Source organism: Gymnodraco acuticeps, unplaced genomic scaffold (genome assembly GCF_902827175.1).
Source record: "Gymnodraco acuticeps unplaced genomic scaffold, fGymAcu1.1, whole genome shotgun sequence".
In the NCBI taxonomy this organism is placed as follows: Eukaryota; Metazoa; Chordata; class Actinopteri; order Perciformes; family Bathydraconidae; genus Gymnodraco; species Gymnodraco acuticeps.
In genome coordinates, this window is record NW_022991937.1 from 64,979 (window position 1) to 90,145 (window position 25,167).

General features: G+C 44.3%; 1 protein-coding gene across 5 annotated transcripts; it reads left to right on the forward strand.

The window, feature by feature from the left end:
• Positions 1–1,682: 1,682 nt before the first annotated feature.
• bcl9 (BCL9 transcription coactivator) lies at positions 1,683–25,046 on the forward strand. 5 transcript variants are annotated; one of them, XM_034200398.1, is made up of 11 exons: positions 1,683–1,868; positions 3,719–3,886; positions 15,993–16,460; positions 17,978–18,291; positions 18,776–18,883; positions 19,025–19,211; positions 19,850–19,943; positions 20,063–20,695; positions 20,744–22,268; positions 22,786–23,058; positions 23,204–25,046. In XM_034200398.1, exons 3-11 carry the CDS (start codon positions 16,174–16,176, stop codon positions 24,241–24,243), a joined length of 4,461 nt encoding a protein of 1,486 aa, XP_034056289.1. In that variant the 5' UTR covers positions 1,683–1,868; positions 3,719–3,886; positions 15,993–16,173; the 3' UTR covers positions 24,244–25,046. The 5 variants fall into 5 exon arrangements, with proteins under 5 accessions (XP_034056289.1, XP_034056287.1, XP_034056290.1 ...); XM_034200396.1 differs by having other exon boundaries at positions 20,063–22,268; XM_034200394.1 differs by lacking the exon at positions 1,683–1,868 and adding an exon at positions 1,903–2,250 and having other exon boundaries at positions 20,063–22,268; positions 23,204–24,243.
• Positions 25,047–25,167: the final 121 nt, after the last annotated feature.

Sequence of the window (25,167 nt, forward strand, 5' to 3'; positions counted from 1 at the left end):
AAGATGATCCAGTGATATTGGAGAAATATTTGACCCTACTGATTTGTCTTATATGTCGTTTTTATAGTTTTTTGTTCTTGCAAAATTACATGGGTAAACCAAGTGCATCACAAATGCTTTCACCCTTTAAGGACATAATACATATTTAATTAAAACACAATGCAAATCATTAGCAACACAGCTACATCCTTCTGTGGTATATTCACATTTTAAACTGTTTTTATTGGTGTATTTATGTAAACGCTTACAGGGCTTTCTATTTAATAAAGACACCTTTTCTTCTTTCACCATTCTTGTTTGTTTAAGTAAATTGTCTTTGACTGGTCAGCGTTTGCATCATTACTACCACAACTAGGATGATTTGGTTATGAACCCAGCAAGTATTTGACTTATGCAGTACACAATACAAATACTGATAGTGATATGTAAGTTAGGGGCTTAAAAGAGAACTCCATCAATATGTTTCCCTAAATGAAAGGTCATCGGGGGTATCTCAGTTTGAGTTTGAGGACTATACATTGAGTAACAAGCTGGAGGTGGAGTTTAAAAGACATGGCCATTTGCCAGGCAGGGCCGATAGATACAAGGAAGGGTGCATTGTGGGAAATGTAGGATTGTTTGCAAAAAACATGGACTAATGTGTGCAGAGGTGAAAATCCCAGCCTTCAGTAGACAATGCCAGCTGGGAGCAAACATGTGGAACCTGCTGCTTTGAAATTGTAAACCTTTCTTTTCCTTTGTGTGACTCCCACAACTTGGAAGTGCATTAATACTCCTTTCCGAAAAATTCAGATGCTGCTAAGTGAGTGTTTCTTAAAAAAGCCCAAGATACAGCTGCTGCCAAATGTACAGCTTTATTAATAGACAAAAACATCTGGACAAAAAAAACAGAACTTCCACACAATGCCAAATGTCAGCAGTGTAAACAGCCGGCTGCTACAAACGATTATAGATAAAGCTGCCCATTATTTTTCTTGTTAAATGTATCAATTTTTGTAATCTATGTTATGAGAAGCAACATTAATAAAAAAAGGACACAGACAAGAGATGTACTGATCACTTTCACATAAGAAGAGCAGCATCTCATTATTGGGGAACTGGAACTGAGAAAAAATAATTTCCAATCAACTACAAAATGTGCAGATTATTTTCATGTCAATCAACAAATCAGTTGATTAAGTTAATGTCTCAGCTCTTCAAAGCTGTTGTTTCAGGCTACTCAACACCCATACTAGTAACATTAAAACCATATTCTACAAGCAACAACAAATAGAAGAATACAATAGCCTACGTTGAGACTTTATCTTATTAAAAATTACAATAATACAAAGTCATTGGGGAAAAAATTATTGACAAAAAGTAATGAGGTCTCCAGGGGAGCCCAGTTAGTAAGAATAAGGTTAACACTTAGTCAAAACTTCCTCGAGTGTGTTGTCAACTACTCCCAAGTTCTTTCATAAGGGTACGTTCGACGTCTCCACAAAGACAACAAGAGTGTATTGACTAAAAATACATGTAAACATTTTGGTTATTCCTCCTGTGTTAAATGTTTAAGTGTTTACCGTTTAACATTGGGTGGACGCTGGTGTCCCGCTGCTGTCCGACAGTAACATTCACTGGCACACAGACCTGACCTAGAATTGCTACTTAGAATTCGGGCTAAACCATCGCGCTGGAACGGAGGGGGGTGGAGAGACGACAGGAAATCTTGACTGGGATGTAATGGAGTAGGACCACTGGAAAGCTCGGGCGAAAGGGGGGAGACATATTTCTATTTTATAATGTTCCCGTGATAATGTTGTGATTTGATTAGTGTACGCTATGAATCCGTCGTTCGAGGAAAACGGAGAATTAAGCTAGCATTCCAGGTGAGTGTTTCTTTCTTGGTTTCCAGGTGAAAAGTGTCGGTCCACAGCTCGCCTCCTGGCAACGGGCACACGCGGGTCCTCCTCCCGGGGACATCTCACTCCGGTATCCGTTCTTCTCTGCCTCTGTCCCCGAAGGCTGGCTAGCTAAACCCACGTCGTGTCTGGCCTGGCAGACAGTGAGCACCCTTTCCACCGTAAATGCCGTTTTTTACAGTGCACCAAAAGCGGATTATTCACGATGTTTTCAGCATGGTGTAAAACCCGCGGAGAAATATTGGTTTTTACCCCATTATACTGGAGGACCGCCCGTGCTTGGTGAAAATGAAAAAAGGATACAATGCAGCATGCATGTTCTGCATTCTTCGGGAGTACCACGCCTATGGTATTGTATTGTTTTATTAAAAATGTGTTTGATATGATTTATAAACGCGTAGCGAGATTATAGGCCTCGGCTGCTGATTGTGTCGACCAGCCCTATCATCTGCCGAGCGATTTAATTGTTACATCGTGAACGGAGCTAACTTGAAAATGAACGTTTGCCTAAGGAGGGCCCGGATTGTTTTATTCGCACACAAAGCCATATAATGAATCTCGTTTTGTGTGTGTTGGGGCCGACGTCGTTGTTCTCGCTCTGAGCCGCCGTCCAGTGCCTCCCTCTTCGGGGAAGACTTTGTTTGCGCTGGCCGACGCTCCATGAATGCAAGTGCTGAAGTCCTCCCTTCCCCCCCAGCTCTCTGGCGAAACAGGAACAACTTCTTTTAGGAAAAAGAAAAAAAAGTTCCTGGAGTTTCAAGCGCCATGGAATTACTTTGTCCGCCAAGAGTTGTCCAGTGAGGCACTGAGATTTCAGGGGGGGGAAGTGTAGTCTCCGTACTTGTTGTAAGCTTTACGTTTATTTGCAGAGTTTTAGGTTTGTAGGTGCCTGTGTGTATTTTAGGACGACTTCCTCGAGTAGGCCCGTTTGTGAGTAACTTGTGTGGCATTGTGCTGTGTTAACTTGGCAAGACCAACAGAGCAAAACTTAGCAAAGAATGTGTTCAGTGTTTTAGTTTTAACAATCTTTTTAAAACTTGAATTGTGAGTGACAAAATCCACAGGTGTAGAAATGTTTAGAACAAGAAAACCGTATGATATGAGTCACTTTGTCATTTATTTTTCCTTTTAAATAAAAAAAAAGAAGAAAACACACACATTGCATGGACTCAATAATATATTATCTGTATGTATCCACCATTTTATTCCCATAATGTTTTAAAAATGTGAGGATAAATATTATGCATTCTTGCAGTTTATATTCTAGTCATTTGAGCTGATGCTGTTATCAGTGTTTTGAAGCATACCTGCCAGTTACTGAGATTGAACTGCAGACCTTCCTGTTTCTGGATTCTGGTCTCTTCAATTGCTAGGCAACACTGCCGTCTGCCACGACATCTATCTGTTGCATAGTCTTCAAGCTGTTTCATATTTATCCTTTCGATGGTCACTACTCCTACCCTATTTTCTTTGCATTACAAAGGTGTTAAAAAAAGCCATTTTATCACTCCCACAGTTGATATTTGGAAGGACAAAGTAGTCTTGGATGCAAAGAAGCCAGGAAGCTCTTGGTAGAGTATCATTTGCTGTTTTGTAGTCCCTTATGTGCACACCGGTCGATAACTGAAGTATAAATGAGTGTCTGGGTTAAAAAGGCAAGTATACACGGTTACTGTAGCCCCTAATGACCTAGGCTTTGCGCTGGTTATGTGTTTGCTTCATGTTGGTCTTGTCAACATGGGTGACTGAGTGCTTTTCCTTGCCATTTGCTTGTTTGTTTTTCACCCGATGAGCAAAGTTGTCTCCCTCTGTTCCAGGTGTGAATGACTTGTGGCTGTAGGGTGTCGTGAGTGGGCCATCCAGGTTCCTGCACAGCCTCCGTGGCTGACTGGGAGGAGTCGAGGGGAGCAGACATCAGTGCCCAGGGGACCTGAGGCCTGGTTCTCCATATGAGGCCCTGCTGAAAGGGCAGGGGGGCTTCTGAGGTAACCCAGCTCAACTCTTACCTCTCTCTTTTTTATATACACTTCTTCCCTGTTCTCTGAAAACATGTATCCAGGACAGATTGCACATCTGTTCTCTCATCCCAATGTATTTATTACTTGTTTTCCTCTGGAAGCATAACTGTAGAAGATCCAAATACCATAAAACATGGCAGGAACACATCCAACATATTTCCCTGTTTACGATGCAGTTCAGAATCCTGCACAGGACTAGTTTTGCACGCCCGCACCCACTAGTCTCAGCACAGGAAACGACCTGTGACCCGCAATTATCTCCAAGTCCAATCCAGACTGGAGCCGAACCTGTTAATAAAAGTCATGCATCCTGACCAGTGATTAAAAACACAGGCTTCATAGTCACTCACTTCAAAGCTTTATTTTGACCCTGCTTTAAGCTGGGTTCTCCTCCTCTTTTTCTAACGGCTTCTATGGGTGTTGTAATGCTGTGCACATTCTCCCGGCTTTCACAATACAAAAATGCTGGCTGATTATGCTTCATAATGGAAACATATTTAGATGTTAGAAAAGCTGCACAATCATTCCATCTCTGATTTCCTTTTTACCCAAGCCCGGACCCGTGAATTCATGCATTTTTTTCAAAACCTTTTAGCAGGTACACCCAAAAGGGAACGAAAAATAGCAATACTCTCTGCAAAGAATTCCTGAATGCAATGCTTTACAAGTATGTAGAAATAGGTACTCTATCTAATTACATCTCAAGGGACCCCACACTTGCCAATGATGCAAAATGACAATGATTAGCAATTGTTGGAAATCTAATACTAAATGTCTTACCATACAGTACAGAACTATGTTTCTATTCAAGGTAGTAGTACATTTGTGAAAAGGGTGTGGATTTTTAGCAAAGCCACGGTGTAGTAGTAAAGCAAATATTTGTATTCACAACATGTAGAAATCAGGAAAGCAGAACTAATTAAATATATTGGTCTGTCATCTTCTCACAATTAAGTCATACTCCTCCCTATAATTAAAAAAAAAAAACTGATCACATTTTCTTCCTTCATAATTCATGTCTGTGAACACTTAAAATCATAGTTCTAAACGGCTCTGATGCAACAGTAAGCATGCTCTTCCTAACGCCATTCACTATCTCTTGACATTTATCTATGGACGTGCCTGCATTGATAGCTGCAGTCTGATGAGAGGCGTTGAATTGTAGAGCAGTTCCCTCTGCACGGCCACTCTTGATGCTCAGGGATGCGTCTTGAGGAAAAGGACCTCACTGCTTTCGGATTATCAGTGCGATGTTTGGTCTTCTTCTCACATCTGCACACGCTGAGGACACACCACCGTCAGGCCGCTCTCCCTGAGAACGCTGTCCACACTGTTTATTTATCTGCTATCTAATTCGAAGTGTGTTAACCCAAAACCACAGTAAGGGAAAGGATGCAGGGAAATGGATATTGATGTAAAGCAGCAAAGGATTTATTTATCTCCTCTGTGTATTGGCCTCTCTTGTTTCCATGCACTTGTTTGCTTCATGGGTTTTCTAATTAAAACTCGCAACGGCTTGTGTTGTGTATGACATGGAGCGATGTGTATGTGAGAGGCAGTTTGTCTTATCGTCTGTGTAGTGGGTGGTAGGAGGCTCCTCATTCACACAGTTAATAAGACCCAAGTGTTTGTTTTATCTATTGTTCCAAACCTTGTCTTATGTCCCAAGGAGTATTTACATTCAGCGAAGAAAAGCGTCAACTTCCCATTAACCTGATTTTGTTTTGATTGAGATATCAATTTATTTACAATTAATTATAAAATCATTTAGTTAATCGGCTGAATGACTTTAAAATAGCCAGGCTTCAAAGTACAGTAACTATGATATGTTTGCAAATGTATCTTGTTTGGGAATTAAGAGTGATGTTGGATTATTGCTGTATTGCAAGGGAAATAACACGCCTTAACATAGCTAAACTATTATATATAACATATACAAATGTTCTGTACAATTATTTTACTGTCAACTAACTTTGATATTGCCGGCAGAGTATGTGAATTCAGTAAAGAAAGAGAAGAGATTCAAAAATGGTATTAATAGAGGGTATTTTTCCCTTTTTTAGCATTTGTTTTCCAGTTCCAAGAAAGTAAGGCTTGACACAAGTCCCCTTTTCTTTCCTCCGTTTGTTGAAGAGGATTCAGAACTACTAGATTTAACTTACAGTTTGAGGGCATAATACAAGCTTTGATGGCTTTAAAACATTTAAAGGTGGGGTAGGTAATTTTGAAGAAACCAGCTCGAGTGCGCTAGAATTTGAAAATACACAACCGGAACAAATCTGCCACTTCCTTACAGAGCCCCTCCTCCAACACACACGAACGCGCACATGACCAATGAGGGCACGAGATACGTTTGTGCACAGATGGAAGGCTGACAGGCAGGTAGGCCATCCATGGTCGTGCTTTTTACAGCGCCACGGCTTCCACAGATTGATTTTTTTTTAATGGATTCTTTGTCGAAGCACTTCAGATATTCAATGCTATCGGGATGTTAAGAGCATTCCATGGAATATAACAAAAAGTGTATCTCGAGCCGGTTTCTTAAACTTACCTACCCTACCTTTTAATTTCTGAGTCAACTCAGTTGGACTCTATATATTTGTAGGGAGAAAAAAAAGTAAACCGCTATTTGATTGATATTAGCCAGAACCCTAAGTTTAGATATCACAATCTGTATTCAGAGAGAGAACAATTGCAATCAACGTATCCCTAAAAAATACACAAAAAAGTGTTTGATACAAAAACTAGTAAATGTTTCAGATGGAACAAATGTTGACAGAAATATCTATTTAATTTGAAACCATTTACGCCACACAGACTTTTCAGCAAGTAGAAGAATAAGTGTATCAGTTGTTTTCCTTTTTCAAATTCTACACTGAAAGATATAAAGAAACATTATCACTTTTTACTAATGTAATAAAGATAATTTAGAAAAATAAAGGAAATTGGCCACACAAGGCTGGAAGTCTCTATGGACCAGCCTCTAATAGTACATCTTTAAAGCTTAGTTTGCTTTTCCGAACGGTAACCGCTTTAAATATGAATATGTTTTTCTACTGGCTGCAGTTCATATCTTTTTTGGTGTAGGAGGTCTCAGTCTTTGTGTGGATTGTTGCCCACACCGGATCCTCGGGGACGTGTCTGGCTCAGTCAGAATGTACCTATAATTCTGCCTTCAGGTTTCTGTGCTGTGATTGACAGTTACTGCTCAGACATGTTGCTCCTCCAGGCCCGCAGGGAGGGTCCTCTCAAACAGCGGCTCTCAGGAGGAACCTGGGGGCCATGTTGACCTGCAATCACCTCAGCTATCTATGATCAGACGGCCTGAGTTCCTTTGCTTCCAGGCTCACTCTTTTGAGTTGGCAAAGTCTAATGTATCACTGTGGCACAATAATAACTGCAGTGGTTCAGAGAGAAATCTTCAATCAGGCTGTGATGTTTAAGTTGACATTTCTCCACTTCATCTACGGGAAGTTATTACAAAATATATTCACTCACTTGCGCTCCAGTTTCTCATAACACGTGCTCCATGTGACACAATTCATTGAGCTTGGGTTTTTAATTTGATCACCGATAAGCATCCATCTGCTGTGTCAAATTATTATTATCAAGTGATTTGTGGGAGGAAACTTCTGGTATGTTCAATCCTTTATATTCTTCGGTTGAGCAGAGTAGAGTAGGGTATACAGTAGTGGCTTTTTAACAAATGAAACTACTAACCGTGTATTGGTTACTATTAGATTTAGTTAAAATGTAACCACCAGAGATTGTTGCTTCTCAGCCATTTTGCCAGTAGTTTTTCCTTTACTGCAGAACCTTGAAAAGCTGACACGTTTTAGAAACAGTCTACAAATCCACAAATAACATATCGTAGTCATTTCCATGAAATCAGTCAATCACTACGATTGGCAGGGACCTCCCGGTGAAATGTAGTAATGATACTTAAAGTACTGATGCTAACATCCTATGTGATGCCTTGAGTGTTACAGTTCGGTAATGTTGTGGATTCATAAGATTGTTGGTGTATCTCTGGTGGCTTTTTCATATTGGATTATGTGGAGCAGATAATTGGAGGCAGTGTTTTGTCAAACTCGCAGGGATGTGTCTGCAGTCTGTTGGGCAGAGACATCAACATTCCCTCCTTTCTGCTTCTACAGTTTAGTTCTGGATGGCGTAGAGCGGGATGTGCCTCATATTCACATCATTTGAAAATCATGAATTCCAAATAGGGTCCCACAGTTTAGGATTGAACTGCACACATCTCCCATTCGTCCTTCACGTTTGTTTTTGGCTCACTGTCAAGTCATTGGAGCCATTTGCTTGAAGCTCCAAAACACACAGGGTACAAATGTAGATTAAAAAGTCCATATTGCAACTCAAATATTGTAGCACTTAGTTTTAAAGCATCTCCTAGAGCTTAACAACTGTGCAGCTGTGCCACTTAATCATCTCTTCTCCTGAGAAGACAAGGTGTTATGAGTGACAGAGAAAGTTCAATTTGTCTCTCTTATATCTCGATGAATGGGCAGGTTACTTTTACCTTTTGGGCATCTCTACCTGTGTGTCATGGGCTAAACACTAAATGATTATAGCATATTAGCATGTGGTTAATAGCTAGGTGAACATTTCTTGTTGCAGACCGTTAGTAGTTTCGCAGGAACGCAAGCTCAGACTCAAGGGAAGAGCAGATGCTATAAACTTGCAGAGCAGCTTTCATTGCATCTCAGACATTACTAGGACGGCTAACTACCGCCGCATGTGAGTATTTCCATGTGTAATGCTATGAGTATGTGCACGCATATTGCTCTGTGCCTGTATATCTAATCGGGCAGGTCTTTTGCCAGTGTGTTTAAAATTCCATGAGAATGACACCCGATTGCAAACTGGGGTAATTCAGGGACACAATCTGGCTCGTGTTCTCCCCAGAGTGATCGTTTTGTTGTTCGATAGAAGAGGAGACGGTGCATGCTTTGCATACTGTGTGTGTCTTTGAGTGTTCTGCTTTGAGTAAAATATATCTGGTCTTGTTTGATGTCATGCCAGGTCAGTGGAGATGCCTGAACTGTGTCACACGGTCTGACAAGTCACCTTGTTTGTGTTAGTGATTTACCGAAATAATTTCTGAGAGAAATATTTTGGGCTGCACATCTTAAAATGTCATTCCTTTCCTGCCAAATATCCCTAGAGCCATAAATGGAGGGTTTGCTCGCTGTAGGTTGCGTTGACTAGCTGCGTCTTTAAATGCGGGTATTTGATGTTTCTCTGCTGTTAGTTGGGAGGTTTAGCATAAGAGAATTAATAACATTCATGTGTGAGTGTGTAATACAACTGCAAGAAGATCCTTTTGACCACCAACAGAGAAACACAAGCCTCCTTAACACTTTACAGTCGGCCTCTTAAGGGCTTGCTCGTTGGGATTTCCCACAATGCTTTTAGCCACAGGGAGACGTCCTCCCAGCATGAACAGAGGAGGAATGTGGCTAGAGTGTGGGAGCGACCGCCAGGATGGAGGGAGGGAGTCACGGACCAGAGAGCACTGTCAAGAGAAGGGGTCTGCACAGAGGGCAGCGCAGTTTCTCTTAAGCAAGTTGAGTTTCTGTTTAGCCACAAGTCAAAGAGAGAGGCATCCTTCCAAATGTAGATCCTTAGGGAAAACCTTTGTTAAACCAATGTCTCTAAGGAGGAGAAAGACTGGATCCAAAATGACCCAAACAAACCCAAATAGACAGTCAATTGGTCACATAGGTCAAATCTTTCCCCCCAAACCAGACTGCTCTTTATACCCAGTGCATATCCTAGAAGTAACAAATGTATAAAACCATACCTAAACCTTTTCTCAAAATGAAATTGACAGAGCACTATTTTATTTATAATCATAGTTAGTATTTCATTAGTAGAGCAGCTCTAAGTTGGACACATCACAAAATCTGAGCTGACCACACATTTTATAAGATCCTTGTGTATTAGGCATTTCAATGAATAGACCCCAAACCCTAATTTGACTCAAGTTAACATCAGTCTGAACCTGGTTCAAGTTGGGTCCAGGGTCGGGGTCTCACTTGTACGACCTTTGAAGTTCTCTTCTTACAGCTGATAAATTACAACCCTAGTAGGACGGGGAAGCAGACTCCTGGTCTATCTGTAGCTCCAGTGGTCATGGGTTTGCTGTGCTAACATTTGAAACTCAATGTGGATGCAAAGTCATAACTTCAAGTAGAAGAGAGCATGGTTGTATGTTCCTGATAAAGAAGAAACATTGTTGCCTCAAGATGTGCAAATGATGTAGGTGTTTAACTTTACAAGTAATACTTAATTTCTGCTCATGGTTTTTCATTTTGGCTTTCATTTCTCAGCTATCCGGAGACGAGCTGAGTAGTTTAAAGAAATATCAATTCAATTGTCTGAAATTGACCAAAAACCCTCTAGTGAAATCCTGTTATTAAGTCTAATTTATGTTAATTCCTTTGTATATTCCAAACGTTGCAATATATGCAACCTAAATGTGACGTTTACCTTTTAATTCTTACAACCAAATGTTAACCTCTATTGTACTAAAACCATTCGATACTGCAAAGCCCCTAACTCGTATCATTGCTTCTTTTGTATTTAGAAATAATGGCAAATTGTTCTTGCCAGTTATGGAGTCTTTGTCTCGTAGAGAGTAGAAAGGTGAGTCTGAATATATGTGTGCGTGCCATCAAGACACACCCACTTATCCAGAGACGCAGGGCAGATGGACAGAGATGGAGGAGCAGGGTGAAGTGTGTGAGACGGAGATCAGAGCGGAGTGCTGAGTGCCAGTCCTGCTGCTGGAGCTGGCCGCCACACATGGCACCGTGCCCAGGCTACGCCAGCAGATGTGTCACTAGTGAGTCAGCTGTGTGTGTGTCTCAGACACAGACACCCACCCGCACTCTCTGTGAAGAGAGCGACTTGTGTAATACTCCCCCTCCTCCTCCGGGTAATCTGTATCACAGCCCCCTGTATCTCATCGTCCTGTTTTCATTGCCACTTCCATCAATGTGATGGACACGGCGAGGCTTCTGTCACCACGATATGATATGACAAAATGTGACATTACACACATGTCGCCTCCCCGGGGATGGAGGGGCATCGTCTGCGGACCAGAGGAGAGGATGATCCGGGGGTGGGGGAGTGAGAGTCGTACTAATGCAGGACAGAAAGACCAGCGGGAAGACAGCTGAAACTGGAGGTAACCGATTGAGTGAAGGGTAGGGCGACAATGTATGTGATATGAGACAAGATTTATCCCTTCATAGTTTTAAATGCGTCATTGTAGTAAAGTGATGTCATTTTCTGAACTCACCACACTGTCTTAGTTTTACAATCAGCCTTTACCTTTGCATATATTATCAAAATTCTCATTGTGTAAAAATGTTTGATGGCACCAACTGTCCGCCCTACAATATCCTCACAAAATGTATCTGGAGATGCCAGATGGGTGTGGCTATGTGCTTTTTGTACTTTGTGTGCAGTTCAATGTGAACATTTTAATTGCTAATATTTCAGTCATACTCGACTCGTGCTGTTCCTGTTTGAGTGGCCTTGCCTGTCATGGGAGATGAATCATGTCACATGTTCCATCTGTGGCGTCACAGCTCTATCTTTAGTGACACTTGGCATTCCTGACATTCTGTATGTACCGAGCGTGAGTCATGTGTGCTATCTGCAGGGTGTGGCATGTGATAGTGCTCTCAGGGAGCCCCCCCAACAGGTGAGCATGCAGGTGTTTCCTCAGCCAGGGCGCTGTCGGATGTCCTGCAAAGCTTTGCTTGGAGGGCAGCAGAAGTCTTGCTTTTTGTACTTTCGTGTTGTTTTTTGCACTCGTGTGTATTGCTTTCTGCAGTTACTTCTTCGCTAGCAGCCGAAAGGTCTGTGTAGAAACTGGTTGTTGTAAAGAAACTGGTTATGCACACGGAAAAACTGGGCTTTTTACTTGATTTATACCTGCACAATAAATAATGGATTGCTATTATCTTATTAGCTGTTAAAGCAATATGTTTTTACCAAAGCAATAACTGAGAAAATAAAAAAGTGTTGGCACTGGTGTAATAATAATCAAGAGGATGCTAGCCTCTTCAAGAAGAAAGAAGTAGCACATTAATTCTCCTACAAATGAAATGTTTAATACATAGACAGACAGTCAGACATACTCATCCTCAATTCAATATGCTATGCGTGTGATGTCTGTTTGTTCAGGTACAACCAGTCACTAATGTTTGCTAACTTCATGAGTCATATAACTGACTTTATTACTCGGCTCTCTTCAAATATAGAAAAAGTAGTTCCTGCACACCAGAAGCTTTTATATTCAGTATAAAACGAAGGACCAAATTGTCCGACACAGTGTTGGTCAATTGTGCTCACTTTATTGAGGCATGGTAGACCCTCATTAGGTATAATGCATGATTCATACCATGAGTGAAATGAAAAGCAAACACTAGTGTCTCGTGGGAATACTAAACAGTTTTGTCTCCTGCTTTTGATCACGTTGCTCTCAAGATACTGATGAGGGAGGATTCTTTTCAAAGTACACATTTCAATGTACCATTATCTAAGTATTACCACCTGTGGATGCTTTTTAACACATGTTAGAACATATTAGAGTACAGACCAATCATCCTCTTTTCAATGGTTTTTGTTGCAAAACCTTTGACTCGAGACTTCATATGTCGTAATTTGGTTTGAATGAATATTGGGTGCACATAAGTTGTGCCTTGTGTAAATAGATTGAAAGGCTTTTGTATGAGAGAGTTGGCTGCTGCTTCCCCAGACTGCATGGTTCCTGGCTGATGGGCTGTGCGTTTTTGTATATTCTTGCAGAAAACTGTGAGGGGAGGTGGAAATAATGTGTCTGATGTAGGCCTAAACAAATAATGGACTAAATTCTTGAAATGGAGGCCGAGCAGACGGAGAGCGCGTAGGGGAGCTAGAGAGCGAGAGAGAGCAACACTCCATTGTGACTGAACTGCAAAATTGGATTTGCATAAATAAGGCTGACACATCAGCAGGCCCTTTTACAGCCAACAGCAGGCCTGAGTTGGTGTGTGTTTGCACTTGTGTCTTTTCCCTATCATTTTAAAATAAAGTCTTTGTACTATTCATGCATTCAAAAATTAAATGCAAGTGGATTTTGTTTCCAGCATGGTCAGCGTTCCTCTCATTCACACACCTTCACTTACCGTACCAGTGATACTTTACTGAAACGCCTCCCATCTCCCCTTCGGAGGAACTTGGGTGACGAAGCAGGTCTACTCCACACTGGACTCAGCCAGCGGGCGACGACTGTTACATAAGCATGAAATGAAATGCTCTCTTTAAATGCCACCTGCAATGCAAAAACCCAAATCTAATTGAATTGAACTATTTTCTGCCCTCTTTTCATGTGGATCCTCGTATTTATATCAGAGGCAAGAAGCTCATTTTTAGAGCCTCATTATACCGTTTTCCCATTAACTAGCATGCACTGCAGCGCCTCGTGTGTGCCGTGATAGACAGGTCAGCCTCTTTTCAGGAGATGGAAGAAGAGAAATCTCTGTGATTACCTCTACGCAGTTTTGTTGTGTGTGTGTGTGTGTGCGCTCGGTGGGCTTTAGTGTGCACGTCTGTGTGTCAGTGCGTTACTTATGACAGTCATGTCAGCAAGCTCCCCAATTAGTGTCTCGTTAGCGTGTGATTGGAGGGAACAGGTGATTGACAGGTCCTGCTGTTTGCGTCTGCATGCGTGTACATTCTCACATTACACGCATTTGTGTACGATTCAGGTTTGGCTTTAGATAACAAACACCCCTTGAGGGCAAACATGATAGTAAGGGCTGAATTAGGGAGGAGGCTGGTTCTCTGCGATCTCCTTTTAGTTAACCGAGTATATTTTCGTCGGATTTCAACGGGCCGCCATCATGTCTCAAGGCCCCTGTGGTGCTTCATCCTGGTCACTGCCCTGCCACGTTAACCACAGCAGGCTTGACAAAACACCTAGAACCATCACGGCACTACGCTTCAAACAATGTGCTTTTCACACGGTCAAACAGCATCTGAAACTATCCCGCAGACCTTTTTTGATGTTGGAATAAAAATGGTTGCCTTCTGCAAATAGTGGAAATCAAAAAATCCTATGTTCACACCCTCTTAAAATAAGAAGGATTTTATCTTATGTCTTGAGCTCTCTGTTTTAGTTCTTAACATGTTATTTTAAGTTTGTGAAAATGAGTAAGACTCGTTCAAGGCTCTTGATAAAAATATGTCAATCCACATCTCCTTGTTGACAAGTATCTCGCCCCGCCTTTCTAATGAAGCCGTTGGAATAGCTATAGAAATGTTTTTCCCCTGACGTGGACTACTTTGTTGCATGCCCTGGCCTTTACGTACACTAAATGATTCTCTCACTTTAAAAGTACAACTATAAGCAATTGTGTGATATTACTGAGCACTTAGGGACAGTGTTACAGCAGTTTGTTCCACTTTCTCATCACATCTTCCCTCACTCCCTGTCCTACTTCGAAATGTTGCTCTAACTACCAAAACCGGTAGTTAGAGCAAAATAAAATACCTCTGCTCTGCTGATGGTAGGAAGTTATTTAGACACTAACTTTTGAACATTTAAACCCGGTCCATAGTTTGAGCCCTCGTGTCTGTTGATCTCAATGTGCTGCACATCACTGCTGAAGAATATCTGATTTGTGTTGCGGCCGTTGTTCCCACAGTTTTGTTCAAAGCATGCAAAAAAAGTGGTTTCACCAGAACAGAGGTTTTTCAAGCAGTTCTTTTGTAAATAAACACGGAGTCAAATCACAGTCTAGCAATCAATAGTCAGCCCATTGCTTCTCTGAAAAGCCCCGACTGCTGTGTCAGAAAGTCTATTCTTATATTTAAAGGTTAGTCTAATCAGTGTAATTTGGAGACACAAGGCTCCTCTGTACCCCCCCCCCCCCCTCTTCCCCTCTTCCCCCCGCGGAGAAGCCGGCCTCTGCTCGCGTGCAGAAGTGATCTGAGGGCCCTGAGAGTTGTAAATCACTCCTCCTGTAGCCCAGCGAGAGACGAGTGTTGCTGCTGTAGCAGGAGTCTGTGTATGCTGTCTGGTTCCCAGTGACTCCCCCCTCCCTCCCTCCCTCCCTCCCTCCCTCCCTCCCTCCCTCCCTCCCTCCTTCCTTCTCCCCAGGGCAACTCTGGAGCCAGTTACAATGTTGAGTGTTTTTGGAAGAGCTCCTAAATATTTTCAGGATGACAATGTAATCTGACTGACTGGGCTGCTCTCTCAAACAGGATTCTCATGCTACAAACACACAGAGACACACAGTGGTAGTTGAGACCGCCATACTACCTCCCCCATTCCTCCAACACACTTCACTGTTTGCTACAGTTGCATTTTAGTGCTGGTGTGTATATATATATATAATGTATGCAATATCACACCCAAAGCCTGTAAAGTATCAAAAACAAAAAGCCTGACAAATGATTGGCTACAGATGTCAGGCCATTACCAGTGTTGATATTTTAGAGGTTTAAAATCGGATGATAATATCAACCAATAGTCATCTTTTTATACACACAATTAAACTATTATTTCCAATAGGAGCCCTTAGATAAATGTTTTGAAGAAACTATGGTGCTCTCTGTTCATCACTTGAATAGACTATTTCTTGGTTTGTGACTCTACCCAAAATATAAACTACAAACTAAGCTTGTTTCAACCATTTTAGCCGTGGAGCTCTATAAAACAGTATGGCAGTATGTTACAAACCTTTTCTTTCCAAAACGGTGTAGATTGAGATAATGCTGCAGGAGTCATAATTGTAATGCTATAGAACAATGTTTTTTTCTATTCGATAGTAAAGTAATGGTAGTTAGGAAATGATCAAAATGTGAATCCATTCTCCGGATATGAATTGAATCTGACCGACGTTACTGTGAAAGAGAAAACTTCTTTTAACAACCACCTTTCAAGCCTACACAAATAGATGATACTAAAAAAGATTTTGGGTTGGTGTCACTTTTTCAGACTTGGCTCGCTTTCCAGTTTTTTAACTGTTATTTTCCCTCTCTCTCTTCACAGTGTGCCCAAGGGCCGTTGAAAGCCCCCTTGGGGGAGTTTCATAAATACACAGCGAACAAGAAAAGACTCCTGGACTCTTGTTATTGTTTTTACACACTTTCTCTCGCATTACACACACATACGCACACACGCATACAGAGACGAGCGCACACACACCTTCACAGACAAGGACATAGAGAGAATGTTGGAGGTCCAAGAGGAGAGGCCAGCGGCGGCAGGTACAGCAGCGACACATTTCAACAAGAAGGAGCGAGGCAAGAAAGAGCGAGAGGAGCCCAAGGACGGTCGTGGAAACCTCTCAAACATCGGGAATCCTGTTCCTGGCTCCAGGAACGTGCGCGCAAAGGCGCCGCTCGCACACACCGGCAGTCCACACCAGCTCATCACTCCACCATGTTCTGTAGTCCTGGGAGCCCCATCAATGCACTCCAATAGGCTGAAGAACTCTCCATCCACCAACACGCAGAGGTGAGTGGCTCCAGCATGGCTCTAGTGTCTGTGTTTAAGCTTTTGAGATCCTGTATTGTATTTGTCAGTGACACTAAATCAAGTTTTAATTCTAGCCACTGTTATTATGGACTACTAACAGCTGATGACTGAAGTCCTGTCTTTCCACAAACATGGTTTACTGAGGAAGCACAGGCTTATGTCCAGTACATACACTTAAAATAAATCATCTCAGTGTCCAGAAATGAATAAACATTAGCTGTCAGTGTTTACTAACAGCTGGGAAGAGAGAACAGATACAAACACGCAACCCTCTGTTCAAAACTGAATGAAGTAAAAAAAAAAATAGCATGTCTATGTTTGAACAAAAACAAAGAGACTACATGTAATCATGGAAACATTTTCTTTCAAAGTGTAATATGTTCTTGCGTTTTAGTCATGTAAACATGCCACGTTAGGCCGTCCTTTGGCTGATTGCTGGTTGCAGAGTGATGAGTGCATCCCAGTGTATGTTGTGAAACTCATACCTTGTTAGTTGCAAGTTGCAAAATGTGCTGGGTTTGGCATTTAAATAGCTGATACAGAAGACTTCAGGCGTGGCTCTAAGGCAGCATTTGTTTTTTGTCCCACTTTTATTATCCCTGTATTGGCCAGTGTCTGAATGCTTTATATTACAAAGCCTGCAAGTTTTTATTTTCTGTGGGAATCGGATGACCTGGATAAAGCTCATGTTCATTTGAGAAAATGTGCAATCTTCACACACATCGATTAAAGGCTGAGACCTTCCTGTTTAAAAGTGTCAACACTAGCTATCATGGCAAGATATTACCAAGTGTGCATGGTAGGTTATGAGCAGTGAAACTACGTCTTATAGGCCTGTGCTACCTGTGCTGTTTAGAAAGCCTCTGTAGGTCAAAGTAATGCAGATCTAAGATCAGCCTCTTCACTCCGTTCTGCTACCTGAAAGGTCTCAAGGCGTGATCCAGAGCTGTCCCAGGGTCAGAGAGTACACTGAGGTTGGAAGTTTCCCCTGCTGACTCATGGTTCTGGATCCTCTGGAAACAGCTGTCTGGACGGCCAACATTTGAGCTTTGCCTTATTTTTCTAGTAACTGTGTGTCTTTGTGAATGTACATACAATGTACAAAGTGTGCAAAGCTGCGGCTGTGCTTTTTTGGACATTTTGGCATTTGTTTCATGCTACATGTACAAGTGTGTGTGTGTGTGGGAGAGAAAGAGAGAGAGATTAGGGTGTGGTAAGGGAGTTCTCTGCCAGTTGGATGTGTCCTGTTGCCTGAACTAAAGGCTCTTATAACTAGAAAGCAGCAGCCATTTTTACATGGCCTGGCTGTGTCTCTGCAGCCTTCAGGTTTAACTGCGCAAAAGGAATTCCCAATAACCCTATACAGTGTTCTTACGCCATAATAGCATTGGGTTTAACAGCTCCAAAGAAACAAAAGGGGAAAATAAATGACCTCTTCCATCTTGTTTCTCCATTCATTTTGCCCATTATCTTTTCCTCTCTCCTCTGTCCGTCAGCCCTAAACCTAAGACGGAGGCCATGGTACGCTCACCTCCCGTCATGTCCCCCTCCACTGCCACCCAGATGGACTCTAAAATGCCTAATCAGAGTAAACCAGGGAGCACTGGTAGCCAATCACAGCCCTCCCCCTGCGACCCCAAAACCCTTGGCTCCAAAGGGGCGCAGAATGTGTCGGGGGGCATGGGGCTGAAGAACGGCCAGGGCCTGACCTCTGGCTCCAGCTCCAAGGTTAAAGTCAAGAGGGAGAGGAGCACCTCGGTGGAGTCGTTCGATCAGCCGGAGAGCGGAACGCCCACGAGTGAGGAGAAAGGTAAGAACCACGCTAAGGTAGCAATCGATCATTATCATCTTATCCTCTCTTAATGCGTTCAGACATTGTCACATCCTTCTTGTGAAGTGCTACAGCCAATCTTGAGGATTAATTACAATTTCTGAGACTATTTGGAATCAGGTTTTTATTCTCACCAGAATTGTAAAGTAGTTTAATTAAGGGGGGCACATTTTTATCATGTTTTTAAGAGTCCCTAGTAGCTGCTTTGAATGGCTCGGCATATATAGAACAACTACAGTGCTTTAAAAGAATCATGTCTGCAGTGCTTGTGTTGTTGTTGCTGCAATGCATCTGGTTGGTCTTTGCTGTGCTCCTTTTATCATGTATCGCTTCATAACTTTATTTAAAAAAGTGCTGTACATTTAGTTTTTAGTTTTCTCTTCGTCTACAAACGGCAACAGTCAGGTGGAATCTTAAAAACATAGTTAAACCCAGGCCCACTGGTGGTTGTGTGTGTGTGCAGACAGCAGCAGGGTGAAGAGGATGTGTGTGGCGGAGAGGAGGCAGCCGTACAGTGGAGCTGACTGGTGCTCTGGGGGAGAAAGTGAAGAAGATGACAAAGGATTCTTCAGTAAGTGTGTTAACGTGTGCCTCCAAGCATGCATAGCAGTCCTTGCGCTGATCAACTTGACTTATGACAGCTCCTCAGTAGAACTGCATTACCCATAGGCCCGTGTTGGTCCTAAAACTCTGCTCTGTTGTGTCCTTGTAGACTGTAACTCCAGTGACGTGAAGCCCCAGGACTCCGTCTCACATTCTACCTCCAACGCCGGACTCAGTCGCTCCTCCACGCCTTCCCACAATACAATGGGAGGCCAGAGCTCCACAACAGAACCTGCCGGCGGCCAGAAACCGCCCACAAAACTCGTTTATGTCTTCACCACAGAGATGGCCAACAAGTAAGGAATCTGAAAGAAAATCCATATTATGCATCCCCGTTGTTTAGTTATGATGAGTATTTACTTCTAGCTCATCTTTATGCCTTTTTAAATATTTGTATTTAGGCAGGATAATTAAATCATCTCTCTACTTGAACCCTTTTTTTTCTTTGCATAAGCAAAACCTACACCCACAGTGAAACCCTTTGTGGAATTGCAGATAAAATTAAATAGAATCACTAACAATGTCAATTGCCTGAAGTTTATCTCTGTGCCCCTGTCATCAGTGCTTGTTGTTGTTGTTTGTTTGTTGCAGCTGTTTGTGTGTGTAGTATACTTGCTTCCCACCACTTCTCTTCCCGTCCCCCAACTTTCCCAGTTATAGCCTAAATCCAATGTGTGTATCTGCACGAGCATGTGTGTTTCTCAGTGGGAGGATACACTTAGATTAACACCCTGTTGAGAAGTGGATGCTCTGTGGAAGGTGTGTGTGTGTATGCAGTAGTTTGTTTGCTTCGTTGACCTTGGTTTTACCTTCATGGTTAAATTATGGCACTCATTCATCCGGCTCACCTTCTCTCAAAGGGCAAACACACACACGCACACATGTTTATTGTTTCTGATGACTGATATCTGTCCGTCTGCCTTTTCGTCCTCAGAGCGGCTGATGCAGTTCGAACTGGCCATACAGAAAACATCATTGCCTTCCACATGAAAAATATCTCCAACAGCAAGGACAAAGCTCACCTTCTGGTAAAGACACACACACACACACACACACACACACACACACACACACACACACACACACACATGCTTTCTTGCATTAGAGTGTCGAAATCTAATCCTTACTTTGTCCCACTCTGTTAAAGAACAATGCAGCAAGCGCCCTCCGAAATGACTCCAAGCCTCCCCAGCAGCCCCCGTCCCATGCCCAAGATCAGAGCCACCAGCCTGGATCCAAGCCGTCCTTACCTGGCATGGCAGAGCCAGCCCCCCCCCAGCCTTCAAACCAAGGGAGCCAATCCGGTGTTCTCACGCAGGAAGGGCCGTCCTCTGCAGGCATGGAATCCAAAAATCTTCCCTGCAGTAGCCCCAGTAACGCTATAGCTCCAGTCGACCAGGCCCCCGTCACCCAACCTGAGGCAGGCCTCAACCCTCCACCAGTAGGTGAAGGAGGGCATGGTGGAGGTTCTGGTGGAGGTTCTGGTGGAGCAGGTCTGACACCCCAGCAGCAGCAGCAGCAACAGCAGCTGGCCCAGGAGCTGTTGAACATGGAGGCCAACACAGAGGGTCTGTCCCAAGAACAGTTGGAGCATCGCCAGCGCTCCCTGCAGACCCTGCGCGATATTCAGCGCATGCTCTTCCCCGATGACCGTGATGCCCCAGCAGGTGGGCCCCCACAATCCCATCCAGGACCCCATGATGGAGGCCCTGACGGTGCCCCGCGTAGATCTGAGCAAGGCCCTCTGCAGGCTATGATGGCGCAGTCTCAGAGCCTCGGACCACCAGGTGGGCCAGGAGGACCCAGACCCCAAGGTCCCCCCTTTGGCCCACCACATGGTCCACCCCATGGTCCCAGGGACATGCCCCCCTTCCCACAGGATGACATGGGTCCACACATGGGGGGTCCAGTGGGCTGTGGAGACGGGGATCAGATGACCCCAGAACAGGTGGCCTGGTTAAAGCTACAGCAAGAGTTTTATGAAGAGAAAAGGAAGAAACAAGAAATGCAACACCGGCCCCTTCCTCCAGACATGATGATGCACCCCCATGGTCCCCGTGGGATGATGCGAGGACCCCCGCCTCCCTACCAGATGGGGCCTGGGGAAATGTGGGGAGGACCAGGTGGACCACCGGAGCACTACCAGGAGCGCATGGGCATGGGCCCTGGTACTGGCCCCGGCCCCAGGGGTATGCCCCCACATATGCAGAGGATGCCTGGCTTTTCTGGTATGATGAACCCTGAGATGGACGGACCCCCCAGGCCTGGAATGGGTTGGCCTGACGACATGCCACCCCGAATGGGAGATTCACGAGGTTTCCCTGGAGGACCCGGGCCTATGTTTGCTGGTCCAGGGGGTCGTGGTGAACGTTTCCCAAATCCTCAGTCAGTTCAAGAGGCAATGTTTCACCAAGGTATGGGGGGGGAGAAGGGCCTCCCTCCAGGCATGATGATGGACATGCAGAGAATGATGGGGCACCAAAGAGGTGGTATGGAACCTGGTAATGGCATGGGCATGTTTCCCAGAATGCCTGGGGATGGTCCTATGAGTCCATCCTCTAGGCTCCAGGGAATGGGGGGAAGGGAAATGGGGCCTGAGTTTGGCATGGGGCCCGGCCCTGGGCCAGGACCTCATATGCACCCTTCCAAGCTACGAGATCCCTCCATGAATATGAGTCCTGAGGAGATCATGAGAATGAGAGGAGGACCTCCAATGGAGAACATGGGTCCACATGGCCGACCAATGCCGGGCCCTCCCTTCTCCGAGCAGCAAGGAGACTTTCCTATGGGGCCTGGGCGGCCCTTCCCCGGGGGTCCAGGAGGAATGAGGGGTCCACATACAGACCCAGGCTTTGGTCCAGACCACAGATCTGCACCAACAGGAGGCAATGGCCGTATGAACCACCTCCCCCCTGGTGGTGGCCCTTCACAAGGTCAGAGGGGCCGCAAGCCAGCAGATCTGAATGTCCAAGCAGGAGGGGGGAGCTCTCCAAGTATCAACCCTCTTAAGTCCCCTCCTTTGAGGCAAGTACAGTCCCCCATGATGGGCTCTCCCTCTGGAAACCTTAAATCCCCCCAGACTCCGTCCCAGCTGGCTGGCATGCTCACTGGTCCCACTGGCCCGAATGCCCCTCCACCTCAACAAAATTCAGCACCAATGAAATCCCCCCACTCCATGATGGGATCAGCTGGTGCCTCTCCTGTTCATATGAGGTCTCCGTCTCTTCCTAACCCCTCTCCAGGATGGGCATCCTCACCAAAACCACCCATGCAGAGTCCTGGAGTCCAGCCTCAGGGGGGCAAGCCCCCCCTGAATATCACCTCACCAAACATGATGGGAGGCATGGATCAAGGTAAAACCGTTTTTCTATTGTTATCTGTGTTCAGCATCCCCTCTATCTCCACTGTTGTCCTTTTTGAATTGCCATTGATTTGAATAGTTTTTCTGTGTATCCTCATTCAATTTAATTAAGTTAATATTTAGCTTTTGATTGATTTGAGTTGATATCAAATTGATGTTGAATGTGTTTTTATTGCATTTTAGTCACTAATGTAAGTGGTGGTAAATATCCCATGAAACATGTCGGCTCCATTTTTAAATCCTTTTAAATCTGAATATGTCTACAATACTGAAAAGCACTAATAAAAGAGTTGTGGAGGGTATTTATCATCAAGTGCCTCTACAGGAACTTTACACATCTGTATGAGGGGTGGGGCTGGCTGGCTCCTGGTCCAGTAGCTCCCTCTTGTGGCACAACATTTTAATCTCACTGAGCCTCAACTACCACACACATTACACATCATCACAGATAAACAATCTACCAGAGAATGAAAAGTCCTCTCTCTCTCTCTCATCCTGCCATCCTCTAGGTGGTAACGGCCCTCCCTCAGCCCCTCCTTCATCAGGGGCTCCATCTGGCTCCATGTCACATCCAGGCAACGTCCCGTCTGGCAGTCCGTACAACATACCCCCTGAGCCAACTCTATCTCAGAACCCCCTCTCCATCATGATGTCACGCATGTCCAAGTTTGCAATGCCCAGCTCCACCCCGCTCTATCATGACGCCATAAAGACTGTTGCCAGCTCTGATGACGACTCGCCCCCGGCTCGCTCACCTAACCTGCCGTCGGTGAACAACAATGGTAAGACATCTGATACATCTTTGTTTGTTTAATTTGTATGTTCATTTTCAACCACCTTGGACCATATTTATAGTTATTTCACTTTGATCTGCTTCTAAAGAGCATGTTGCGAATATATAATCACTTGTTTTTCTCTTGCATGCAGGTATGGTAATGAATCACCAAGGAAATCCTCGTATGATGGGACCAGGAAACCCTGGACCAATGTCTGCCCTCAGTCCTCTGGGAATGAATCAAATGGGATCCCAGCCTCTCTCACATGGCATGCCCCAACAGATGCCCTCTCCCAATGCCCCTAATATGGGCCCAGGCATGATGCCTCATGGCATGATGATGTCACAAAATCCCCAAGACCCCGGTATGGGAAACCCCCAAATGATGCCCCAAGGACGTATGGGTTATCCTCACCGAGGCCAGGGCTACCCCCTCACGCAGTCCCCTTCCCATCAGGGACCTTTCTCCCCGCACAACGGTCCTGGTCCACAAGGTTTTCCTGGTCATCCAATGGGATTCCAGGGAGATGGAGGACCTATGGGAGGACGAATGGGGAACATGTCTCACGGGGGAGGGGGTGATGGGGGTATGTGCAAGCCGAATAACCCTGGAGGGCCAGAGTTTAGCAGCATGCAGGGTGGGTTCAGTGAAGCAGATCTTCATGAGGTGATGCGGCCGGGAGCGTCCGGCATTCCTGAGTTTGACCTGTCCAGGATAATGCCGTCAGAGAAGCCCAGCCAGACTCTGTCTTACTTCCCCCGAGGTGGGGGAGACAACCCTGGGGGGAAACAACCACACCCCTCTGGTTTCCCCATGCAGGGCATGATGGGTGGTGGCCCACCGAGGATGGGGATGTCCATGCAGGGCATGGGGGGGATGCCAGGAGGTCCTGATGGGGTAATGGGCCCCCAAGACATGCCAATGGGCAACCCTGGCCACAACGCAATGCGGCCTCCAGGATTCATGGGCCAAGGCATGATGGGCCCCCAGCACCGGATGATGTCTCCTGGGGGTCCAGGAGGGATGATGCAGGGGAGACAAATGGCCCACCCCGGCCCTGGTGGCTCACCGAACATGATGATGTCACTGCAGGGCATGGGCGGCCCCCCACAGCAGACAATGATGATGGGGGGTCAGATGAGGCCTCGTGACATGGACATGGGGTTCAGTCCGGGCCCCGGAATGTTCTAATCCAACAGAAACCTTGTATGTAGAATGTTCTTGGACAAAACACAAGGATGTGGAGAAAACTCTGATGGACTCAAGTAAAGGTATAAAAGGAGACAGGATGTACCGAGAAGCGAACAGAACGGAGCTAACCGGTCTCCTAGTGACCTCCTGTGGGAACTATTCCAAGGTAGACTCAAACAGGATTGGAGTACTTTTGCCACAACAACATTGAATTTTAACTCGTGAATTTTAACTCATGAACTTAAGAATGTATGGGATTGTTGTGCATCAATTTCGCAATGTTCTTGTGTTTTTTGATTATCTGACTATAAAGATGACTTTCAACATCAAATGGAATCAACCTAACTCAAAGTCAGCGTGGCAATGCTACAGTATATGTCTACTTTTTTCAAATTAAAAAAACAAATTTGTCACGAAAGTGATATGGAACAAGAGAAAGGAATAAGAAGAATTTGTGCTTTGTGAAGACTTTAGTGGAACTCCATCTTGTCTCTCGCTCCATTGTTTTGACTGTTTCTGTACAGTATATACGTGTGAGAGTGCGTGTGCGTGCTTGACAGACTGTATGTTTGTGTGGTATGTATGTATGTGTCTGTATGTATAGGCATTCTATCAGTGACCTCTCAACTCCTCTTGCCCAACTTTCATTGGGGGAGGAATGCCCCCTAAAAATACTGTACTGTTTACCATTGGTGGGCTATTCGAATTTTAGTCTATTTTAATTTCCTTTGTAACTCCAGTGTATAACAAACCAAACTATGACCTCATTAAGATAATAGTATTATTAAAAAAGCACAAACATGGACCGTCTGCAGAAAGCGTCTTCTTTCTTTGTGTTTACCATTGAGAGCAACACATTAAGCGTGAGGATCCTGGCAGCTTTGCAGCACAATGATAATCCCCAGTCCATTTCATTTGTCTTGG